Source organism: Lygodium microphyllum, chromosome 10 (genome assembly GCF_053477565.2).
Source record: "Lygodium microphyllum isolate KBCC chromosome 10, Lygodium_microphyllum_v1.1.10, whole genome shotgun sequence".
Classification (NCBI taxonomy): domain Eukaryota; kingdom Viridiplantae; phylum Streptophyta; class Polypodiopsida; order Schizaeales; family Lygodiaceae; genus Lygodium; species Lygodium microphyllum.
The window spans coordinates 111,947,664-111,969,664 of NC_141144.1; the positions used below are offsets into that span (position 1 = coordinate 111,947,664).

At 42.7% G+C, this 22,001-nt stretch overlaps 1 protein-coding gene across 1 annotated transcript; it reads left to right on the top strand.

The window, feature by feature from the left end:
• Positions 1-14,276: 14,276 nt before the first annotated feature.
• Positions 14,277-15,369, top strand: LOC148030438 (uncharacterized). Its single transcript, XM_087687255.1, has 2 exons — positions 14,277-14,519; positions 14,625-15,369. The coding sequence occupies exons 1-2, from the start codon at positions 14,370-14,372 to the stop codon at positions 15,273-15,275; spliced, it is 801 nt and encodes a 266-aa protein (XP_087543381.1). The 5' UTR covers positions 14,277-14,369; the 3' UTR covers positions 15,276-15,369.
• Positions 15,370-22,001: the final 6,632 nt, after the last annotated feature.

Here is a 22,001-nt window from a genome sequence, read left to right on the forward strand (position 1 = left end):
AGAAAAAAGAAGACTGAAGAGGAGCTGAGAAGGAAGGAAGAGGAAGAAATAGCTTTGGCCACCCATCGCTCCATTGAGGAGCAGCACAAAAGAGAGGAGGATGGCGCAGAGAGCTCGCACCGAACAGAGGCACCTGGTTCCAATACCAGTATGCCGGAAATCACACCCCCGCCTCTAGCAGAAGGAAAAGGAAAAGAATCGATGATGCCAACTTCCCCCCTCTTCATACCTTCCATGCCAGCCACTCCTATCATGACAACACCCACTGCCACGGCCACCCAAGGCCCCACCCTAAAAGTCGATGAGAGCAACGTGCTCACTTGGCTACAATTCCTGGTGGAACGGGAGCTGGCAAGAGAAAGAAATAGCTTTGGCCACCCATCACTCCATTGAGGAGTAGCACAAAAGAGACGAGGAAGGCGCAGAGAGCCCGCACCGAACAAAGGCACCTGGTTCCAGTACCAGTATGCCGGAAATCACACCCCCACCTCCAGCAGAAGGAAAAGGAAAAGAACCGATGATGCCAACTTCCCCCCTCTTCATACCTTCCATGCTAGCCACTCCTATCATGACAACACCCACTGCCACCGCCACCCAAGGCCCCACCCCAAAAGTCGATGAGAGCAACGTGCTCACTTGGCTACAATTCCTGGTGGAATGGGAGCTGGCAAGAGAAGCGGGCGTGGCCACCCTAGCATCAGGAGTCAAAAGGACAGCCACGGCTAATTTGGAGTTGAGGCCAGAGCTAAAGAGGCAGAAAACAGAAGCCGCTGTCCCCACCACCATCATGTCCCACCCCCACCTCCAGCAAGCCAATACAACGAATATGTTAAGGAGTTGATCTTGCAGCTAGAAAGGGCCAGGGAAGAAAGGAGAACAGCCGTGGAGGAGCTAGCAATAGAACAAGAATCACGAGCCGCTCTCCAGCTGGAGAAAACAAAGCAGATAACAGAATACCAAAGGGAGATCGCTGCGCTCAAGGAGGAAGCCAGCAATAAGGATGCAGAGGAATCAAAGGCCCTGAAGGAACGTGATGCTGCTTGGGAAGGAAGGAGAAAAATCTTGATGGAGCGTCTCAACGGGGAAAGGGAGATCAATGCTCACCTGCGGCGCAAGAACGATCAACTCTCTGCAGTCAACCTAGAAGCACAAAGCCAGCTTGACAAGATCAGACAGGAGGCTGCAGAGCTGGACCAGTTAAGAGAAGAGCAGGTGCGAAGGATGCAGGTGAAGCTGGACCAGCTCAATGCACAGATCGCTGATGAACGCCAGGAGCAGTCCTGCCTGCACCGCGAGCTCGAGGCCCAGCAGCAACAACTCATGGCTATGACCCTCCATCAAGGGGAGAGCTTGGAAGATATGGAGAAAAGAGCAAAAGAATGGGCTAATCACAATGAGGGGAGAATACGGGACTTGGCACACCGGCTGGCCAAAGCCGAAGGAGATAGGGTACTGGCTGAGAATCAGGCAGAGGCAGCCCAACTCTCCATGATAGCCCAGCAGCACACCTTCCTCAATACAGTGCTCCACTCCACCAAACCGGAAGGAAATGAAGCCAATGATCAACTTGCAAAAGAAGCTAACCATTGCACGCAGAGCTCTAACAACAGGCCTGCACGTGCCACTGTAGCTAGGAGGCCCGCCGCAGAGCCTGGAGGAGCAAAGAAGATATCTTGCACAGGTAGGCCTGACGGTGCAGGAAATAGACGAACTCGGTTTCACAGAGGTGAAGGCACAAAAAGACATGCAAGCAGAAGGGGGGGAACCGGAGTTTGATCTGGGACCTCAGGAGGAGGAATACGTCCCGCCATCCCCTCAACCACAACAAGAGGAAGTGCAGCCCCCTGACACATCTGCTAAGAGGAAAGCAGCCCAGGTGAACCACAGGAAAGAAATGGTAGAGAAGGCAAGGAAAAAACTGAATCTTAGACCTGCTCCAAGACAGCCTGCCCCTCTCCTACTGCACCCTCAAGATCCCCCTATTGAATTCCATGCCGAGTTGATTATCTGGGAACAGCAGCAATGTAACCGCGACCCCTTCGACTTGAGCTTTGAGTTTCTCGCTGCATTAAACAGAGTAATGCCCATTCAACTTGTAAATGACGTCATCGCTATGGGTGCAAGGCTCAAGGTCAAGTGGCTAGCGGAGCGAGAGGCCAACCTGACTGCTTGGGGAGCCGAGGACCGCGAATTTTGGCAGGATAAAGTCCTCCAGGTTCCTAGATCGGTGGAAGGCTATAATTGCCAACCCACCTGAAGAAGACGCATTTTTTACGTCAACCTTGACGCATGGATGGCATTTTGTAACACCCTCCCTTCTGAGAGGAAGGACCCCACTTTCATGACGTATCCTCGAAGGGTAGGGGTCGACTTTAATCTGTCCATCCACAGCAAGTTTGACTTTCCCATTATCTATAACGCCAATAGAACCTCCCATAGGGGCTCCCTTCTCTTTACCCTCCCTGATTTATACAGCTCTATAGATATATTTCTTAGCGAGTTCACCTCCTGTCCTGACCCCACCTTCATAACCACCTGTAATTATCTTAGACTAATTAGGGTCCTAGTCCACCAAGAGCCCACACCTCAAGAGTGCCACCTCCCACCCCTCTACTTCGACCCCAACGCCATAGATAGCAACACCATGACTTGCCTCATGATGCGTGCTTCTCTTTTGCCATCCTTCTGTGTTGCACTACTCGAAGATATGAGCAATAGCAAATTCACCCTATGCAACCACCCCTTCCTTTCCACCACCACTCTCAAAACCCACCTCAACCTCAAGGGCTACTTGTCGAGTCGTAGATTCCTTAACAAGGCCCCCTGCCCTCCGCCATCCCCCACCCGCCATTCGGATGACGAGGAGTAAACTCCCGTCATGCCCTTGTATCACATGTATCCATGTATGAGCCTCTTTATATTTATTATATTATTTAAAAAAAATTAAGGAAAATTTTAAAAAAAAGAGAAAAAAGAAAAAGGGTGAACTGGAAAGAAGAGATGACAGCAAGCACAGCAAAGCCAAGGGATGCATCTACCATTAAGCAAAGATAAGCGGTGAGACCTTCGCAAGATTCGCTTGCAACCCCCCCCCCCCCCTCCGCCTCAACGTACACCGCCGTCATTGCACCTAGGGTTCTCTCTAGCCCCTTCCCCACTTCACACTTAGGGCACATCAAGGGCAGGGATTTCAGACCTGTCACCCTAAGAATTGCACCGCACTTCCAATGACATACGAACTGGGTCCTCAAGTGTGGGACATTCCCAAGGGCTTACCCAAGGTTAGACCCATCTCCCAGTTCCACTGCCACGGGCACCATGCAGTGCACGATGAAGCAGACACACCCCCTAGGGAGTGCACAAATTTTCTTGCAGGTTATGTTCAAGTCTCAAGAACTGGCTACTCCGCTGAAGAGGATCATCCATGGTATCCTTTAATGACAAAAACTTTTTCCTGTACCGGTGTCCATCCATCTACCTGATGGCTACCATGATTGAACCAAGTCACGATAGGTCTGCCATTGGCATAGATCTTGGAACTTCATCTTCCAAAGATGCATGCCCAACGCCTCAAGATCTACGGATCGCTTATTGATTCCACAAGCTTGAAGAATTTCAATGCAGAGTTGAAGATTTTCAACGCAGTACTGAAGACCTTCAACTCAAAGACCAAGACCTTCAACTCAAAGACAAGATCTCCAAATCAACGACACAGATTTTCTATGCAACGACAAACCATATCTTTGTCAAGACAGAGTCGGGGGGGCTTCTTCGAAATAAATCCCTCCAATACCATCCTCCTAAGGGATTGCTTATTGTTTCAAGCGTTTCTGATGCTCGAGGAACCACCGGCTACATGACGGACGCCACAACTGTGTGAAAGATGCCGAGTATCTTCATGGAGCCTAAAGCATGCCGGAATCTCTCCTGGTCATCATCCTTAAACTCCATCACCTATCATTCACCCAACCACCTTGGAAGCAGTGTCATCCACCCACCCATTCCACCTAGCAGCTGACCTAACTAGCCGCTATGTCCCACCGCAGTGCCATGGGACTCGCACTTGGCTAGGAGGGGGTAATGTTACCATGTTTCCTGCAGCACAGAGGAGCAGAAAATAGAAGAAAAAGGAAATAGCAAAAAAGGCACAGGATGAAAGCAGAAAAAGGTGCCTTGACCGGTAACCAGACCCTGAAAAATTTAAATGTTTGGGCACGACCCTCAGAAAGCCTCGGTGTTGACCTGAGACAACAAAAGAGTAAAAGGGCACACCATTAAAATGTGGGAGCGCCCCCGAATCTTTGTAAAAGAGCACCAGGCTCGCTCCTATGCAAAGTGTACGCATTAGTTGGAAATAGGATAAATTAGAATAGTGGGAAATGGGAAAAAGAGCCTAGGCTATGGCGAGTCATGTAAAAAAGGGAAAAGGGGATGACCCCCCAAAAAGGATTTAGGGCTTTGTATATAAAGTTGAAAAGTGAATGAGAAGCTCATTCTTTGGTATGTGGCAAAAAAGAGTCTTCTTCTTCCTCTCTTCTTCTCTCCTTCTTGCTTGTGTGTGCTCTTGAGAGAGGGAGTGTGAGTGTGAGGGAGTGAGTGTGTGTGGGAGTGAGGGATCAAGAGGGTGAAGCTTTTCACCATCTCCTCTTCTCTTCTTCTCTTCTATTCTCTTCTCTTGCACGCGCGGCTATAGAGGATGGAGCTTGGAGATGGAGGAGGCTTGAGGAGGCTTGAGGATGCTTGAGCTAGCATCAAGAATCGTGGAGCTACCGGAGTGCAAGAGAGAGGAGGATACTCAATCAAGTATTAAGGTAAGCTCACTACACTCGTAGGATCGACGGCGCATCGGCTAGGTGAGAGATAGCCACTAGAGCTCACTTGGAACGCTTGAATAATAAGTGGTCTGTGAGTCTTGGCGGTTGAGCGAAAGCTCCCAAGAAAGCCTCGGTGTCGGCCCAAGATAACAAAAGAGTAAAAGGGCACACCATTAAAATGTCTGAGTGCCCCCGAATCTTTGTAAAAGAGCGCCAGGCTCGCTCCTGTGCAAAGTGTACGCATTAGTTGGAAATAGGATAAATTAGAATGGTGGGAAATGGAAAAAAGAGCCTATAGGCTATGGCCAGCCATGTAAAAAAGGGAAAAGGGGATGACCGCCCAAAAAGGATTTAGGGCTTTGTATATAAAGTTGAAAAGTGAATGAGAAGCTCATTCTTTGGTGTGTGGCAAAAAAGAGTCTTCTTCTTCCTCTCTTCTTCTCTCCTTCTTGCTTGTGTGTGCTCTTGAGAGAGGGAGTGTGAGAGTGTGAGGGAGTGAGTGTGTGTGGGAGTGAGGGATCAAGAGGGTGAAGCTCTTCACCATCTCCTCTTCTCTTCTTCTCTTCTCTTCTCTTCTCTTCTCTTCTCTTGCGCGCGCGGCTATGGAGGATGGAGCTCGGAGATGGAGGAGGCTTGAGGATGCTTGAGCTAGCATCAAGAATCGTGGAGCTACCAGAGTGCAAGAGAGAGGAGAATACTCGATCAAGTATCAAGGTAAGCTCACTACACTCGTAGGATCGACAGCGCGTCGGCTAGGTGAGAGATAGCCACTAGAGCTCGCTTGGAACACTTGAACAATAAGCGGTCCGTGGATCTTGGCGGTTGAGCGAAAGCTCCCACATAAATCCGTTCAATAAAAAGATTAGGAATGCAAGTAAAAGATTGTTTAATAATTGATGAAGAAATTATCATTTAACAATTAGGAAAAAAAATTAAAAATCAATTCATATTTTGAAAGGTAGAATAGATCGCATGGCATCGTAATGCATTGAATAGCTGCATATAAGTACATCAAAAAATAAATCAATTTAATTTTAGAAAAATCATTTAAAAATATACAAAAATTTAAAAATCAAGTAAACATAGAGAAGTATTTTTCTTGTCATTTATAAATCATGAAAATATAAAAATATATATATTCTTAGTATTCATAGATCATACAAACATAGTGAAATATTTTCTTAGTATTTATAGATCATGCAAACATAGAGAAATATTTTCTTTGGTATTTACAAATCATATAAAGTGAATTAAAATTTTAAATTAGTTCATTAACTTCATCAAATTGAAATATATTTTTAATAGAAAAAAATCATTTATTATTAATTTAGTCAAAGTTGTTGAAATCACAAAAATCCCTTTGCCAATATGACAAAGTGAAAATACGAACCTAGGATCGTGAAGCAACGGAAAAAAAATATCACATTCCTTCAAGAGAATGGAAGCCTAAAATTCATAAGGAAAATACTCACTTGTTGAATTACATAGATTCCAAAAGAACGATCAAGATTCCAAGGTTCCAACTTGGTTTCCATGAATTATAATAAAATTTAAGTATTTTCCAATATATAAGAGCATAGAAAAATAGTCAAGACTCGTAATAAGGCAATTGACCAATCTTCAACAAAGGTTGGGTTGAGAAAGATTGCGAGCAGGGACCAAAATGAGTTAAAAAATTTTATATTAACTAAGGGATAATCCAAGAAAGGAAGACTAATTAGAAGGGAACTTAGAAAAATCCAAAGGGGATTAGGAGAAAAATTAAAAAAAGGGGATAAGACCAAGTTGGAAAGGATTTTCGCTAAGTTAAAACCCTTACTCTTATTGTCTCCCTATTTTGTACAGAATTATTGCTTAGAAAAAAACTACTTATATTTGCAAAAGGTGCAAACAAGTTTACTTGATATACTTAGAAAATTGATTGAATTGACCCTAATGTACCAAATTTACAACAAGATAAAAGGAAAGTGGCGGGCTAGACCTCCCCCAAAGCTTAGTTGTGGATCTCTTTACCAAGGGGGATTGGTTTTGCCATTTGAAAAAGTTTGGACTGACCTTGATGATGAGAGGTCGCTCCATAGGGGGATCCTTAGGCAGGAGGAGTTGAGGGTGCCAGAGGGGGCTCTAGCCAATAAACTCTTAGACTCCTAGGAAGCATTGAAATCTCTACATGACTCATGATGGACTTCCTGAGACCTCCAATACTAGTTAGGGAGAGGAAATCTTGGTAAAATAAAGGCCTTCATGCCATTCTTCCATATGGGCGAAAGGTGAAAACTTGTATAAGAATCTCTATTAAATAAAGTTTTTTCAACGCGGCGGAAAAATCCGACAGACTCTGACAGCTCGATGACGAATTTTGAAGCTTTTTAAGCTTCCTAAAGCTTTTAAGCTTCAATACTAAGCTTTTTGAAAAGAATTAGATATGGAGATTATGAGCTTATCTCTGGTTGTCCACGACTTGTTGAAGGAGATATAGGAGTGGTCCTCCACCTGTATAGCCCGGTCCTTCGCGATCTAATGACAGAAACAGGGGTTCTTGATCGCCAGAAGTCTGCCTGTATTGACGGTTCGCGACGAGATTGACCGTAGAGCCCGATCGTTCCAGGAGCTCCGCCTTCGCACGAGATGGGTAGCGATTGGAAGCTCTTGATCTCAGCTCCGCTCTGATACCACTGGTGCGCAGATCGGTCGGTGTATGCTCACGTAGTGAATCCCGGAAGGTCCCCAAGAACAATGAACTCTACTTTTTGCACAAGTTACAAGGTAAAAAGCATAAACGACAAGAGCAAGAGACCAATTGGGTGCAATCTCCCCCCATGCCTTGTGTGAGCACTTCATAAAGCATGTATTTTATGTATATTTCATCTTTATGCTCAAGAATAGCCCAATTTACAAAAATATATCAAGCTTTTAGCTTTTGAGTTTGCTTTTACAAAAATAGGAATAAAGCTAATGGACGGTGCCCATAGAATCTGGCACGCCCAATACAATGTCCAAATAGAAATAACATAACCGTGCACATGGGCGCATACAAAATAATAATAAATAATCAATGCCTCAATAGACATGACAAAATATAGGCGTGGCGCCCATCAAAATATAATCCATAGATCGAATACTCGGTATCCTTCAATACTTTCCTTCGCCACTGCTGCTATCTCTACACATCAACTGAAGCATTCACAATCGTTAGTAAAATAATACAATTAAACCGACAAAAGTGAATACCTAGCAGTCTTCAGCTACATAAATAAATCAACTAGTTAGAAATAAATCCTAACCTTAATTTATTACGAGTGCGCACTCTAAACTCATAAACGTTTATTAATTTAATATGCATTTTGCGGAATCACCCGTTATGGAATCACCCATGTATACACTAAATTAATAAAACGCCCGAAAAGGACAGGCGCCCCCATCAACTTCTCGCACAAAGAATCCACTTTGTGTATGAGCCCCGGTCATCAAAGTTTACGGAATCCACCGTAAAACCTCACGGAATCCACCGTGGCATGGAATCCACCGTGAAATATGCCTCCTGGCATCACATATGGAGTCAAATCATGAACCCCAGCTGTAGGTATTCAGTTTAGCACATAAATTGTAGTAACCAATGCTTCAGCCCAATAAGCATTTGTCAAATTCTTTTCATTAAGCATTGCCATGGCAGCTTCCATAAGCACCCGCTTTTTTCTCTCTGCCACACCATTCTATTGAGGTGTGTAACTGCATGTGAGCTACCTTTTTATGCCATATTTAGCAAGGTACCCATCAAACTCTCTAGATAGATATTCTCCACCTCCATTAGATCTCAAACATGAGATATAACAGCCAAGTTCATTTTCAGCATGCTTCTTAAAGTCCTCAAAGACATCGAGCACCTCATCCTTGTGCTTCAGAATGTATAGCCATGTGTATCGACTGAAATCATCAATGAAGGATACATAATACCTAGCACCACCAAAAGATACATTATGGACAGGACCCCATACATCTGAATGTATCAACTGCAAAGGTCAAGAACTATTTCTGACATGTTTCATGAATGGAAATCTCACTTGTTTCCCAAATTGACAAGCAGAGCATACATGTCCAAGATTAGTGTACTTGAACTTTGGCAAGCCAAGTATAACCTCTTTTTACTGCATATTTTTTAGCTTCTGTACATTAACATGACTGATGCGTTTGTGCCAGATTTGTACATCCTAAACTACTCCATTATCATGGGCAAACACTGCTACCTTCAATTCCAGGATAGATGCATCCAAAGTAAACATTCTGCCATGTCTCTTGCCTTTGGCAATCAATTTACAACCATTACCATATTCTTCAATAAAACAACCATCCTATTGAATTTGACTTGTAGATTCTATTCTTCCATTTGTCCAACTGACAGTAAATTCTTGGTAATAGAAGGTACATGTAGTACATCATGTAGGCTCTTCTTTCTGCCATCAGGCATGAGCAATGGAACCACACCTGTATGTTGAATATCATGATGTGTATTATCACCACTACATACAAATCCATGAGACCTTGCTACAAACTCATCAAACCATTCACCATGAGGAGTCATATGATTGGATGCTCCTGAGTCTATGTACCACTTCTCATCTTTGCCTTGCTTAGGCGTATTCTTAGATGCATGATGCATAGCAAACAGTCTATCCCCCTGGTCATCCTGAGTACCACTGGAAGATGCATAATGTCCATGTTGCCTACCTTTTGCCTTCATATAAGCTTTCTTTTTATGGCAATCCTTCCCAATATGCCCATATCTTCTACAATAATGATAGTCATTATCCATGTTAGACTTCTCATGCGACTACCAGGAACCGCCTCTGCCTCTAGGTGATCTCCCCCTACCTCTAAAGGCTCCAGATCCTCGTTGTCCTTGTGTATTTGAGATATGCCAATCATTTTGCTACTGTTGTCCATATGCGTTTCAAGTGTCTCCTCAACCCCAAAAATCTCCACAAGCTCTACCACCTCTAGATCGCTTACTAGAGTAAAAGCTGTATCTTTCTTGCATGCGTGACATTACCATAATTCTTCATGAGTGCATTCCAAGCATCCTTCCAGGAATAGCAATTGGTAATCAGCATAGCCATTGCATCAGAAATGCATAAAGAAAATCAGTGCACTAATTTACTAGCTCTTTTCGACCACTCTCGGTGAGCTCTCCGCTATTCTTGTGTAGGATTCCATTCAGGTAATTCGGATGTAGCCCCCATACATAGATCCCAATAGCCTCTGCCAATCAAGAAATTTTGCATCCTGAACTTCCATAGAGCAAAGTTTTTGTTATCAAGCTTCTCTCCCACAATTTGAGTGATATTGTCAGTGCCTTGAGCATTTATCATATTTACAACTAAGGTATTCAATACTATATGCAATCTGTAAGTGCTTGACTCCTTGTAGTTCAAGAAAAGACTTTCTACAGTTCAAGAACAGTTTTCCTACAATTCAGAAACAGACTTCATGTAGTTCAGGAACAGTCTTCCTGTAGTTCACGAACAGTTTTCTTGCAATTCAAGAATAGTCTTTATGTAGTTCAGAAACAGTTTTCCTGACAACCTGCTTGTTGTAAATTGTATTCTAGCAATGAAAAAACATTGTCAATTGAGCATAAACCAAGCTCAAATAATTTCAAAACATTCTATGGTAGTGGCAAAACATCCCAGCAACAAACTCTATCCATATAAGCATCAATAGATGCATAGAACTGATATTGACATTCACTAGAGTTTTCCACAGTTGATGACAGGCAAGCATCCTGTTATGACCAGTAGCATAAACTCTGCAATAATCAGGGTATTCTCAGCTAAACAATATCCTTAAACCACCATAGACATGTCCTAGTACATTGGAAATTCAATATGTGACTAAACACGCATCAATGTTTGTACTGTATGCAAGTAGCAGTACCAAATACAACCAGTCCACTGCTATAACTAGCAATATTTTCTCTATTAAAACAAAAGTATTCAGACTTCAAAACAGCCCCAAAACATCTCATTCAGTTGCCACTCTATGCAAGAGTTGATACATGTCCAACCGGTCAGAATATATTGCATGTATGTTAAGTGAAGATGATAGGTATCCTTCCTCCAGACAATAACCAGTCAATACCCTGCTATAGCCAACAAAAAATCAGTCCAAACTTTGGCCTTTCAGCACTCATAGTATCCCAAAAAGCATCTACCACTCAACTGGTATGGTCCAAGCACTTGTCAATAGCAAATAAGCATCACATATACTTCAACCCTATAGGTATATTGTTTCCAAATTCAAGACAGCAACCAGTTCACTGTTTCCATCCTACAAATAAGCTCCAAAATTGAGCATTTAACACTCCAATATCATGCCCAAATGTATGATAATAAGGGCATATACATTATTAGGATGAAGGTCACCAGTGCCGTGGAACCACCTGCTATTTACTGTAGTAACCAACAGCCAGTCTACATAGGTCTATGCTGAATATCTCAAAATCTATGAGGAATTTGAAAAATTTTCTTCTGCAAAGTTGTAGACCACATTGAAACGGTTAGGAATCGCGGGCCGTTTTAGGCTTCAGCATTCAAGCTTTGATACTATGTTTAAGATTCAAAGAGGGAGAGAGAGTGACAAAGACATGGAGCTGTAATAAAGAGTAATGAACTCTCTTGTTCTCTTCTTCTCATTCTTCCATAATGCTTACTAAAAGTCTAATCACACATAATTGATAAACACACTAGATTACTAATTGACCGTACCACTAACTGTGGTTGAGTCTAACCGACTCAATTATTACACCACACATGTAGAGTGATAGCTAAGATGACATCTGTCTAGATGTCGATGATACTGATCACGAGCTTGATTCTCAACAGTAATTTGAAAATATAAATATGTTTCATGGTGTTCTCTATTTGAATCGATTCCCTTGTCTTTTTTTTTCATCATAATGTTATGCTTCCATTTTCCTAATCATTGCAACATTTGTTATATATTAGAGCTAGAGAGGTTGCTAGTGAGAACAATAACATTGAATCCTTTGGGTTTTGTATTGCTATGAACAAAATTATTATATGTAAAGTTTAAACAAGTCTATCATTGGGTAGTAGGTCACATGATATTTCAAGGTAGGAGGAAGGAGAAGAGGTGGTATCATTGGGTTTTGGTTGTATATCTTTGTTATAGCTCTCCATTAGTGTACTACGAGGCTAATAGTAACTAGGTTATTCTAATATGTTCTTTTCTCCTCGTAATATGCTATAAGGAACATGAGGAAACAAAAGGCAACATGCCAAGGTCAATCATCAACAAAAAAATGGATTTGAGTTAGCCAAATGTACATGCAAATCATGGTGTGTTGATCATGATAGGGGTAGAAGGTAGTCGATGTAAGAAAATGAGTGATGATAGGGTTATAGCATTGGTGTAGAATACATGGAAATCTATGCAAGCCTATGTGTAAACACCACAAACACACAATGCCCAAAAAACTAGAAGATAGTAGAAATAAGAAACACAACATACAAAGCAATTTGCCTAGCCCAAAATGATGACCCCAAGAGCAAAACCCATTAGTCAACAACCTCAAGGAACAAAAATGTAGTTGGACTAAACCTATAATAGTGAGAAACATAAGCACAAAGCATTAGAAACTAGCGACATTGGCCATCTACTACCATGTGAGAAAGAGATGCATATATGGAAGCAAAGAAACAATTGGTAAAAAAGATGAACAAGAAAGCAAGAACACCATAACTCAGATGATAAAATGGACCATGTTGTTCGTATATTAAAGCATGAGAGGATGCATACAAGCTGCATGGGTTATGGCAACCACCCGAGTGCATTTGAGACAATTGAGCTGGACATAAATGCCCAACCAAATATTGCCTTAGTCGTCATTAGCCCAAATATCCAAATACAAAAATTAAAACCCATGCAATGTACTAATGTTAACTTTGAGAGCACACCCTCAACATGGTGGAGTTTATATACACCTAGCCTAAAACTACCTCTCAATATGATTCTTGTGTGTGTGTGTGTGTGTGTGTGTGTGTACCACACACCAATCATAAACACAAATTCTAAAGTTAACACCTAATATAGAGTACATGGCTAAAATGAAGAGGATCACGAAGTTAATGAAGATGCTTCATGATGCATCTACTAATGTATGCACACTTGACACCTAAGTCCACACCATCCAAAGAGATGCTACGTTTGGGCCATGTGAGAGTATTAGAAATATGATGGATTTGCACATGTAATTGTTGTGGTCCAAAGTATCAAAAGAAGTAGAAAATGTTAGGAATGAACAAGAGCATGAGAACTAGCTCTAAAGTGAAGAAAAAGGGAGCATGACTAGGTGGAATGTTAGCTAGCAAATCATTTACCTTAGATATGATGTAAGTAGTGACCAAAGAAAATTGTTGATTTTGTTTTTCATGCTATCCCTAACACTCTTGTCGAACTATAATAATAAACCATTGGCCGGTGATTGTTAAGATGTTTTAGTAATTACTAGCATGTCAACAAATGATAATGGTGCAATACACCATTTGTTAATTGTGCTTTTGATTTTGTTGCAAAACTTGTCCCCAAATTGATTTAACAAAATCATGTTATCTAAATACATTGGAGATACTTTGTCTTGCTTGATGGACTTGAATTTGGCAAAGACGGCCTATTATTATTTTTGATGTAGCTATTTACTTTTACCCTTAATACATATAACAACCACATTATAAACTACATGGATGATATTGTGAAGATGAATTACTATATGAAAATTTTTTGTCCCTATTTTGAGTGCAAAAGATTATACGTGATGAAACCAAGGTCAAGGTCGAAGGGTTGTAATGTTAGGTAAATTGGGACCCCTTGAAAACAGATCTTGATACAACCTTTGATATTGATTCAATTGCATGTGACTGAATTATATGTCTTCCTATTAAAACACATTGAACAATCCATGGGGTTGTAGCCCAATTGGTTTTTAGAGTGGGTTGAGTTTCATAGATACATGAGTCGAGAGGTTGAGTTACACTTCTCCAATGGCACAAATCTATAAGCTTCTAAAACCATTAAAAAAATTGCACGTAATTATGTTTTTAGATGTGTTTAAAACGATCTTTTTGGGGATTTTTGATGGCTAAACTTACCTTATTATATTGAATTCAGACTAAGGTTATCTTTTAAAAAAGTCGATCAATGATAGTATAAATAGACGGCTGTTCTATTGGCATGGGTTGTCTTTTTGTAATGCGCTTTTCTTTCATTCATGGAGTAATCTATTGGCATGTTGTAATCACACAATCCTAATTCCTATTGAGTTAGAACATCCACGTGGTCAAAAGGGAGAGAGAGTTAGAGAGAGTCGAGACTTGGCAACCATTCAGTAGACTTCTGGCGGGAGACGCGACGCGCAAGAAAATCACCCTTAATAAAAGAGACTCCAGGCAGTCAATTGTGTATGAAACTTGAAAGGGCACAGACCACCACGGAACCCATTTAGATATACAAATAGCAATTGGCCATTCCTCATCATCATCGATGGCGGGTCTGTTCGACGAGCAAGCGCGGCTCTATGCGGCGGCCAGGCCCACGTACCCGGCATCCCTCTTCTCCTTCCTCGCCTCGCTGACGCCCCGGCACGTGCGGGCGTGGGATGTGGGCACGGGCAGCGGCCAGGCGGCGGTAGCGGTGAGGCCTCTCTCTCTCTCTCTCTCTTCCCGACGTGGATCCATCCCGGCCGCATCTCGCGCGCCCCGACCCAACGCCTCAGATCCTGTGCTTTGCTTGCCCCAGGTCTCGGAGCTTTACGAGGAGGTGATCGCCACGGACGTGAGCCCCAGCCAGCTGGACTTCGCGCCCCGCCGGCCCAACATCACATACGCGCTGACGCCCACCCGCATGTCCGCGGACGATCTCCGCCGTACAGTTGGCGAGGATGGCACCGTCGATCTTGTGACGGTGGCCCAGGCGCTCCACTGGTTCGACCTGGACCTCTTCTACGCCCACGTCGCGCGCGCGCTCCGCAAGCCCGGCGGCGTCGTGGCGGCCTGGTGCTACACGACGCCCTCGGTGGGCCACCCGCCCGTGGACGCCCTCTTCGAGCAGTTCTACAAGGACTCCGGCCCCCACTGGGAGGCCGCCCGCGCCAGAGTCGACGACGAGTACAGGAACCTCCCCTTCCCTTTCAAGGCCGTTGATAACGTGGCCGATGATCATGGGCACCGCCCATCGACTGGGCCCGTCCGCTTCGAGGCCCAAAAGGAGGCCACCCTGGAAGATTTCTTGACCTACCTGAAGTCCATGTCCGTCCTCCAATGCGCCCGGCACAACGGCGTCGAGCTCTTAGACGACGCACGCGAACGTGCCTTGAGAGAAGCATGGGGCCCACCAGACCAGACTAGGTGCATCACTTGGCCCATCTTCTTGCGCGTTGGAACTGTGTGAACAGACCTTGAATCATCCGTATTTCAATAATTCCAACACATTGTTTAATCCATGTCCTTTCCTAATTGATACTGAAACTCGGTATTTTTGAAAAGTGGGTTTTTTTCCCAATTTGTTTTTTCGATGCCTTTTCATTTGTTTAACCTACTCTCCAATTAATCAAACCCATCGTCTCTCTAACACTTTCTTACATGTAGTTGTAAGTGTCATGGCCGAGGAAAAATGATTAAACAATATTTTCAATTCTCCTTAATAAGCTATTATATGTCTCTTAATGTCATTTTGCATTCTGGTGTCCACTAATTATGGGATGCATTAGGTAACATTGTATACATTTGAATCCCTTCCATGCGCATTTTTGACTAATGACTTTATCTAATAAACTAGTTCCAAAGTAAGCTAGTACAAGCATGACATGGCTTATGTTCCAATCAAGCATGCATGATGATTGGCATCATTAGTTGGTATGGTATTGCCCTACTACTCTTTTCCCTATTTGTGCTACAATTGGAACATAAGGTTTCCATTAGATCATAGCACATAAGATGTGATGAGGAATCCAAGATCTCTTTGCCACAAAGCTCATGGGGTATGAGAGGAGTTATAGATATTGTCCATCGACTAGTTACCATTGCAAATGTTGAGTTTATGTGTGTGGAAGCCACTCTACTTGGGACGTAGGTGGTTGTGGTTGTAGCTCACATAGATGGAAGTCATGAATTAACTCCCTACCATGAGAGCTTTGGAGTTTGGAGTCGTAGCTATGTTGGTGATGTTTGAGGACTAAGGTGATGCTCTTGGAGGTGTGGAGAGTTGGAGTTGTACGTTAGAGTTGTAGGTCTCCCCAAAGGTGCTCTTTGATTATCTATGTGATCTTTTGATTTGTGAAACTAGGGTGGACATATTGCTGCTCTCTTTTTCTTTTAACATCACTTTTTTTTTTTGGCACCCAATGTTGAGGATTTTTCTTATAAGATTTAGACATAAACATAATGGCATGGAATTCAAGATATTTTATAGAGACAAAGATGAAGATATGATCGAGCTTGTTGAAGACTTCAAAATGCACGTGCAGTGGGAGACTCAAAGGAAGATCATTTGTTGAAGGTTTTATGCAACAAGGTAAATGCAATATCCAAGGAATGGGTGGAGTACACGATCCAATAAGATACAAAGAAACCCCAAGTGCTAGTGGACTATGAAGGTGTAAAGTTGGCCTTGAACCCAAAGTTTACGAACGTAGAAAATGCAATGCTTTGGATGGAGTTACTTTTCTACGTACAAAAAGAGAACTAGTGTGGAACAATTTACTCGAGCGTTTGAAACCTTGTGAAATTTGTTGGCAAAGCACTAGGAGAAGAAAGGTCCCCTACCACCTTAAAGGAGGATTGATTCATAAAACTAATTTGCAAGCTCCTTTTTGGCTTAAAGTAGAGTTCAAAAAGCTTGAAACCTACTAGGAAGCTTGAAATCTACTAGGAAGAGGTCAACATAGCTTGTAAGGAGGAGTGGAAATTGTTCAATTGGGAAAATTAAGTATGGAGTAATCCTCTAAAGTTTCATCCATAATGGAAAGTGCGATTCCTAGTAGGGAGACTATATGTAGCTGCCACACATAAGGAAGAAATCTCACTAAGGGAAGGGGTGGAAGCCATTTCTATACAATTGAAAGATTTGACTCTTTATGTCATGGAGGAGCCTAGAAGAAGGGGGAGAAGGGGGCGTGTTGAGATATCGAGCTCCACTCGTGATACGCCAGGGTGACCGTTGTGTATTTATGTCACCGACTTCTCAGTTGCAGACGCGGTTGGTACACCGCCCATGAATAATAGCTACATGATAGCTATCATTATCTACTCTAGTTCGTGGCTCAGTTAGTATGCCACCTTAGTTAGTTGAGTTTGGTTGAGACCCATATATAGGGTTCTTCTATTTCTTTGTACTTGAGTTCTTTTGGCTTACACAACTAAGAAGAGGAAAACTGTTTTCAGCCTCCACCCTTGTGTGTCTTCCCCCATCGTGCAAGCAAGAAAGCTTCAAGCGAGACTCCTTCCTTCTCTCCCACAATCTTGACATGGTATCAGAGCCTTGTTCATGGTAAGGAGCTCAAGAAAGCAAGCCAAGCTCGCGGTGTTCTGGTAAGAGGAGCAGTGTTGCTTTCATTTTCTGTTTTGGGAGCAGATCTCTGCAGGTAGCACAGCCGGAAATTGCAAGAGTGCATTGTCTCAGGTTGAGACGCCCTTCGCGGTGAAGCAAGAGGGCATTATATGCTGCGGGCGAGGGCTTTAGCCCTCGGCGACCTTGTTTTTTTTATTTGAGGCCATTTCGGGGCCTGTTTTGGAGGCGGAAGTTTTTTGCACGCACTCAGGAAAAGGCCCAGTTTTATGCTGTGCAGCCATTGTTCTACAGGTCGATGAATAGTTACTGTAAAAATTGCATTGTATGCTTGTGCGCAGAGACATTGGGAGTTACAGAATCATCCCTGTTGCCTGTTGATGCAAAATCGTCACTAGGAAGTGACTGTGTGGTCAAATACCACTTTTGCCAGTTTTGCAGATTTTCCCTTGTGGGGGTGAAGCTGTGGTTTTTGCAGTGACAGAATTTTTTGCAGTCTTCTGTAATGGCATCTGATTCTTTTTCACAGATTGTCACTGAAAAGCTTGACAAGAACAACTTCCAAGCATGGAAGTTTAGAATGACGAATTTCCTTATGGGAAAAGGATATTGGGAATTTGTTGCCGGAAATGAAGAAGAACCAGTTCTTCCTGATGTTCCCAATCAACAGCAAATGCAGGCATTTAAAGCATGGCATAAGAGAGCCAGGAAAGTTATGTATTGGCTGTCTATCAGCATTTCAGACTCTATGATTGTGCATATTCAGGATGCAAGTACACCAAAGGAGGCATGGGATACTTTGTCAAAAATGTATAGCACAAATACGCAAGCCAGGAAAATGCAGCTCAAGCAAGAGTTGCATAATGTGCAAAGAGAAAGTATGAGCATCAACAACTACCACATGAAGGTGAAGAAGATTGCAGATGCACTTGCTTCCATTGGGTCGCCAGTGGAAGATGATGATTTAGTTTCCGTGACCTTGAATGGTCTAGGAAAGGATTATGCACAGTTTCGAACATCCATTTCCGTCCGTGAAAGATTTCCTGATTTTGAGGAGTTGATTGCTCTTCTAATTTCTGAGGAGCAGAGGAATGGTGGTGCATCTTCTTCAGGAGGAACTTCAAAAGAAGCTGTCTTCTACTCAAATGCTGGAAGAGGTAGAGGCAGAGGTAGAGGAGGCCGATTTGGAGGCCGTGGCAGAAATCAGAATATGCAGCAAACTCAAGAAAACCAGTCCTATAGAGGAGGACGTGGTAACTCTAGAGGCAGGGGGAGCCAAAGAGGTCGTGGTGGATGGCAAAGAGGCCAAAATGCAAACAGTAATGTTGAATGCTACTACTGTGGTAAAATGGGTCATATGGCTAAAGACTGCTATAAAAAGCAGAATGACATCATGAATGGAAAACTGCAACAAGGGAATTATGCATCTTTTAGTAGACAGGGTGATGACAGAAATGAGCACTTGTTTATGGTGCAGCACATGAACAATTCTGTGACAAGTGCAGAAGAAAGCAATGATGTATGGTATGTTGACTCAGGTGCATCAAACCACATGACAGGTCATGCAGAATGGATGGAGGATGCAAGAAAAATGGAAAAACCAGGATTTGTGGAGACTGGTGATGATACTGCACATCCTATTGTGCAGATTGGAAAAATTCCCTTGTCTATGCAGGATGGGAAAAAGAAATACCTGTCCGATGTATTTCATGTTCCGAATATCACCAAGAATCTGGTTTCTGTTGGTCAAATGGTTGAGCAGGGCTTGCAGGTCAGATTTAATCCTCATGGATGCTTTGTTGAGGATATGAAAAATAAAGGTCGCTTGATAGCAAAAGGAAAGAAGAAGGGCAGAATGTTTACATTGGATGCAGACATGTCTGAATTGAGTGCAGCAATGTTTGCACATGGGATCGGTGTAGTTGCAGATATTGATATCTGGTATAAACGCATTGGTCATGTTAATGTACAGCGACTTAAATCAATGCAGGCCCAAAATATTGTTGCAGGTTTACCAAAATTCAAGGTTGCAGAAATGCATAAGGTATGTGAAGCCTGTCAGTTTGGAAAACAGGCAAGGAAACCATTTCCTAGACATGTTCAAGAGAGTAAGAAGCCATTGGAATTAATCCACTCTGATGTGTGGACAACTAAAGCTGCATCTCTTGGAGGCTGTCATTATTTTGTCAGTTTTATTGATGACTATAGCAGAAAAGTTTGGGTGTATTTTATGAAAAAGAAAAGTGAAGTTTTTGGGCATTTCAAAACTCTTAAAGCGATGGTTGAAAAAGAAACAGGCCTACAGATAAAATGCCTAAGGTCAGATGGAGGGGGAGAGTACCTCTCAAATGAGTTTGCAAGGTTCCTGCAGGAGCATGGCATAAAGCAGCAATATTCATGCAGTCATACCCCACAACAAAATGGAATTGCAGAAAGGAAAAACAAGCATATTGGAGAGGTATCTCGTGCCATGCTCAATGAAAAATACTTGCCAGATTTTTATTGGGTTGAAGCAGTTGCTACAGCAGTCTACATAATGAACAGGACTCCCACTGCAGCAATACATGGAATGACTCCAGAGGAGAGGTATACTGGTAGGAAACCAGATATTTCTCATTTGAAAATTTTTGGTTGCATTGTCTATGTACATGTGCCAGATGAGTTGAGATCCAAGTTGGATCCAAAAGCTGAGAAGTGCATCTTTATTGGTTACTCTCTGCAGCAGAAAGGGTATAGATGCTATAACCCTTTTACTCGTAAGTTTACAGTGAGCAGAGATGTTGTTTTTGATGAGATGAGTAGCTGGTATAAACCAGTAAATGTGATTGATGATGTAGATGCACAAAATGGTAATGCTGCACAAAATTCACAGCAGCAGTCACAAAATATTAGTGGACCTAGAGCGTCCTCTAGTAGTAGTTTACATTCTTCGCCATGGACAGGCAGATTGAGATCAGGAGAATCTTCTCAAAGTAATGCAGATAGTGGTATGCAGGTATCACGAAAAGGAAAAGAGAAGGTTGATCAACCCATGTTTGATGTGAATGCAGGTCACTCTTATGTGGATGGTGAATCCAGTGGCTCAGAACAGAGCATTGATGATGAACTGGGTATTCCTTCTATTGTTACACCTGGAGTAAGGAAGACCAGGGATGTTTTGAGAGCACCTGGGAGTGAACCTAATTTGCGCAGGTCTACGAGAGCTAGGTATCCTATTGATAGGCTGAAATATGATGGATTTACAGCCATTCACTATGCATATATGGTCAAAGTGATACAGGAACCAGAACCCACTTCTTTTGAGGAAGCCATGGAAAAAGAAAAATGGGAGAAAGCCATGGATGAAGAAATGGATGCCTTGGAAGCTAATGCTACATGGGAATTGGTACCTTTGCCTAAAGGTAAAAATGCAATTGGCTGTAAGTGGGTTTATAAGGTGAAGCACAATGCAGATGGTTCTGTGAACAGATACAAGGCAAGATTAGTAGTCAAGGGGTATGCACAAACATATGGTATTGACTATGAAGAAACATTCAGTCCAGTTGCAAGGATGGCAACCGTAAGAGCGGTCATTGCTATGGCTGCATCAAAGGGATGGTCTTTACATCAGATGGATGTAAAGAATGCCTTCTTGCATGGTGATTTGCAAGAAGAGGTCTATATGGAGCAGCCACCAGGTTATGTGCATGCTATTCATCCTGAGTTTGTTTGCAGGTTGAAGAAAGCCTTGTATGGCTTGAAGCAAGCACCTAGAGCATGGTCTGACAAGATAGGACAGTATCTTGTCACTATTGGCTTTCAAATTTCCAAGGCAGATTTCTCACTTTATGTGAGAAAAACAGAGAAAGGTATTATGCTACTTGTCATTTATGTTGATGATTTGATTATGACAGGTGACAGTGATGAAGATATCCTTCATGTGAAAATGCTATTGAAGCAGAAGTTTGAGATGAAGGATTTGGGAGAGCTGCGTTATTTCTTGGGCATTGAGGTGATTAGATCACCAAGTGGGATACAGCTCTTGCAGAGGCAGTATGGATTGGACATGCTGTCCAAATATGGGATGACATGCTGTAAGCCTATTTCAGTTCCTTTGGAGCAGAATGTGAAGCTGAGCACAGATGCAGGTGAGCGTCTAGAAGACCCTACTATGTACAGACGCATAGTAGGAAGTTTGATCTATATGACTATTACCAGGCCAGATTTGAGCTATGCTGTTGGATTGGTAAGTCAGTTTATGCAGGCTCCAAGGAAACCACATTTGGATGCGGCTAGACGCATACTCAGGTATGTGAAGTCCACATTGCAGTATGGACTATTTTATGAGACTGGGGTTCAGATACAGTTGCATGGATACACTGATGCTGATTGGGCTGGTAGTATTTCTGATAGACGATCTACCAGTGGATATGTGTTCTCTTTTGGGAGTGCTGCAGTCACTTGGAGCAGCAAGAAACAGCCTACAGTTGCCTTGTCAAGCACAGAGGCTGAGTACAGGGGTGCAGCAATGGCTGCATGTGAGGTAGCTTGGTTGCATAAGCTACTTTATGATATGCATCAGTCTGCAGATGGGCCAGTTGTCATTTATTGTGACAACATGAGTAGTATACA

Coding starts and splice junctions, on each gene's coding strand:
- LOC148030438 (XM_087687255.1), top strand. CDS start 14,370: ATGGCGGGTCTGTTCGACGAGCAAGCGCGGCTCTATGCGGCGGCCAGG. Junction 14,520..14,624: donor GCGGCCAGGCGGCGGTAGCG/GTGAGGCCTCTC, acceptor TGCTTGCCCCAG/GTCTCGGAGCTTTACGAGGA.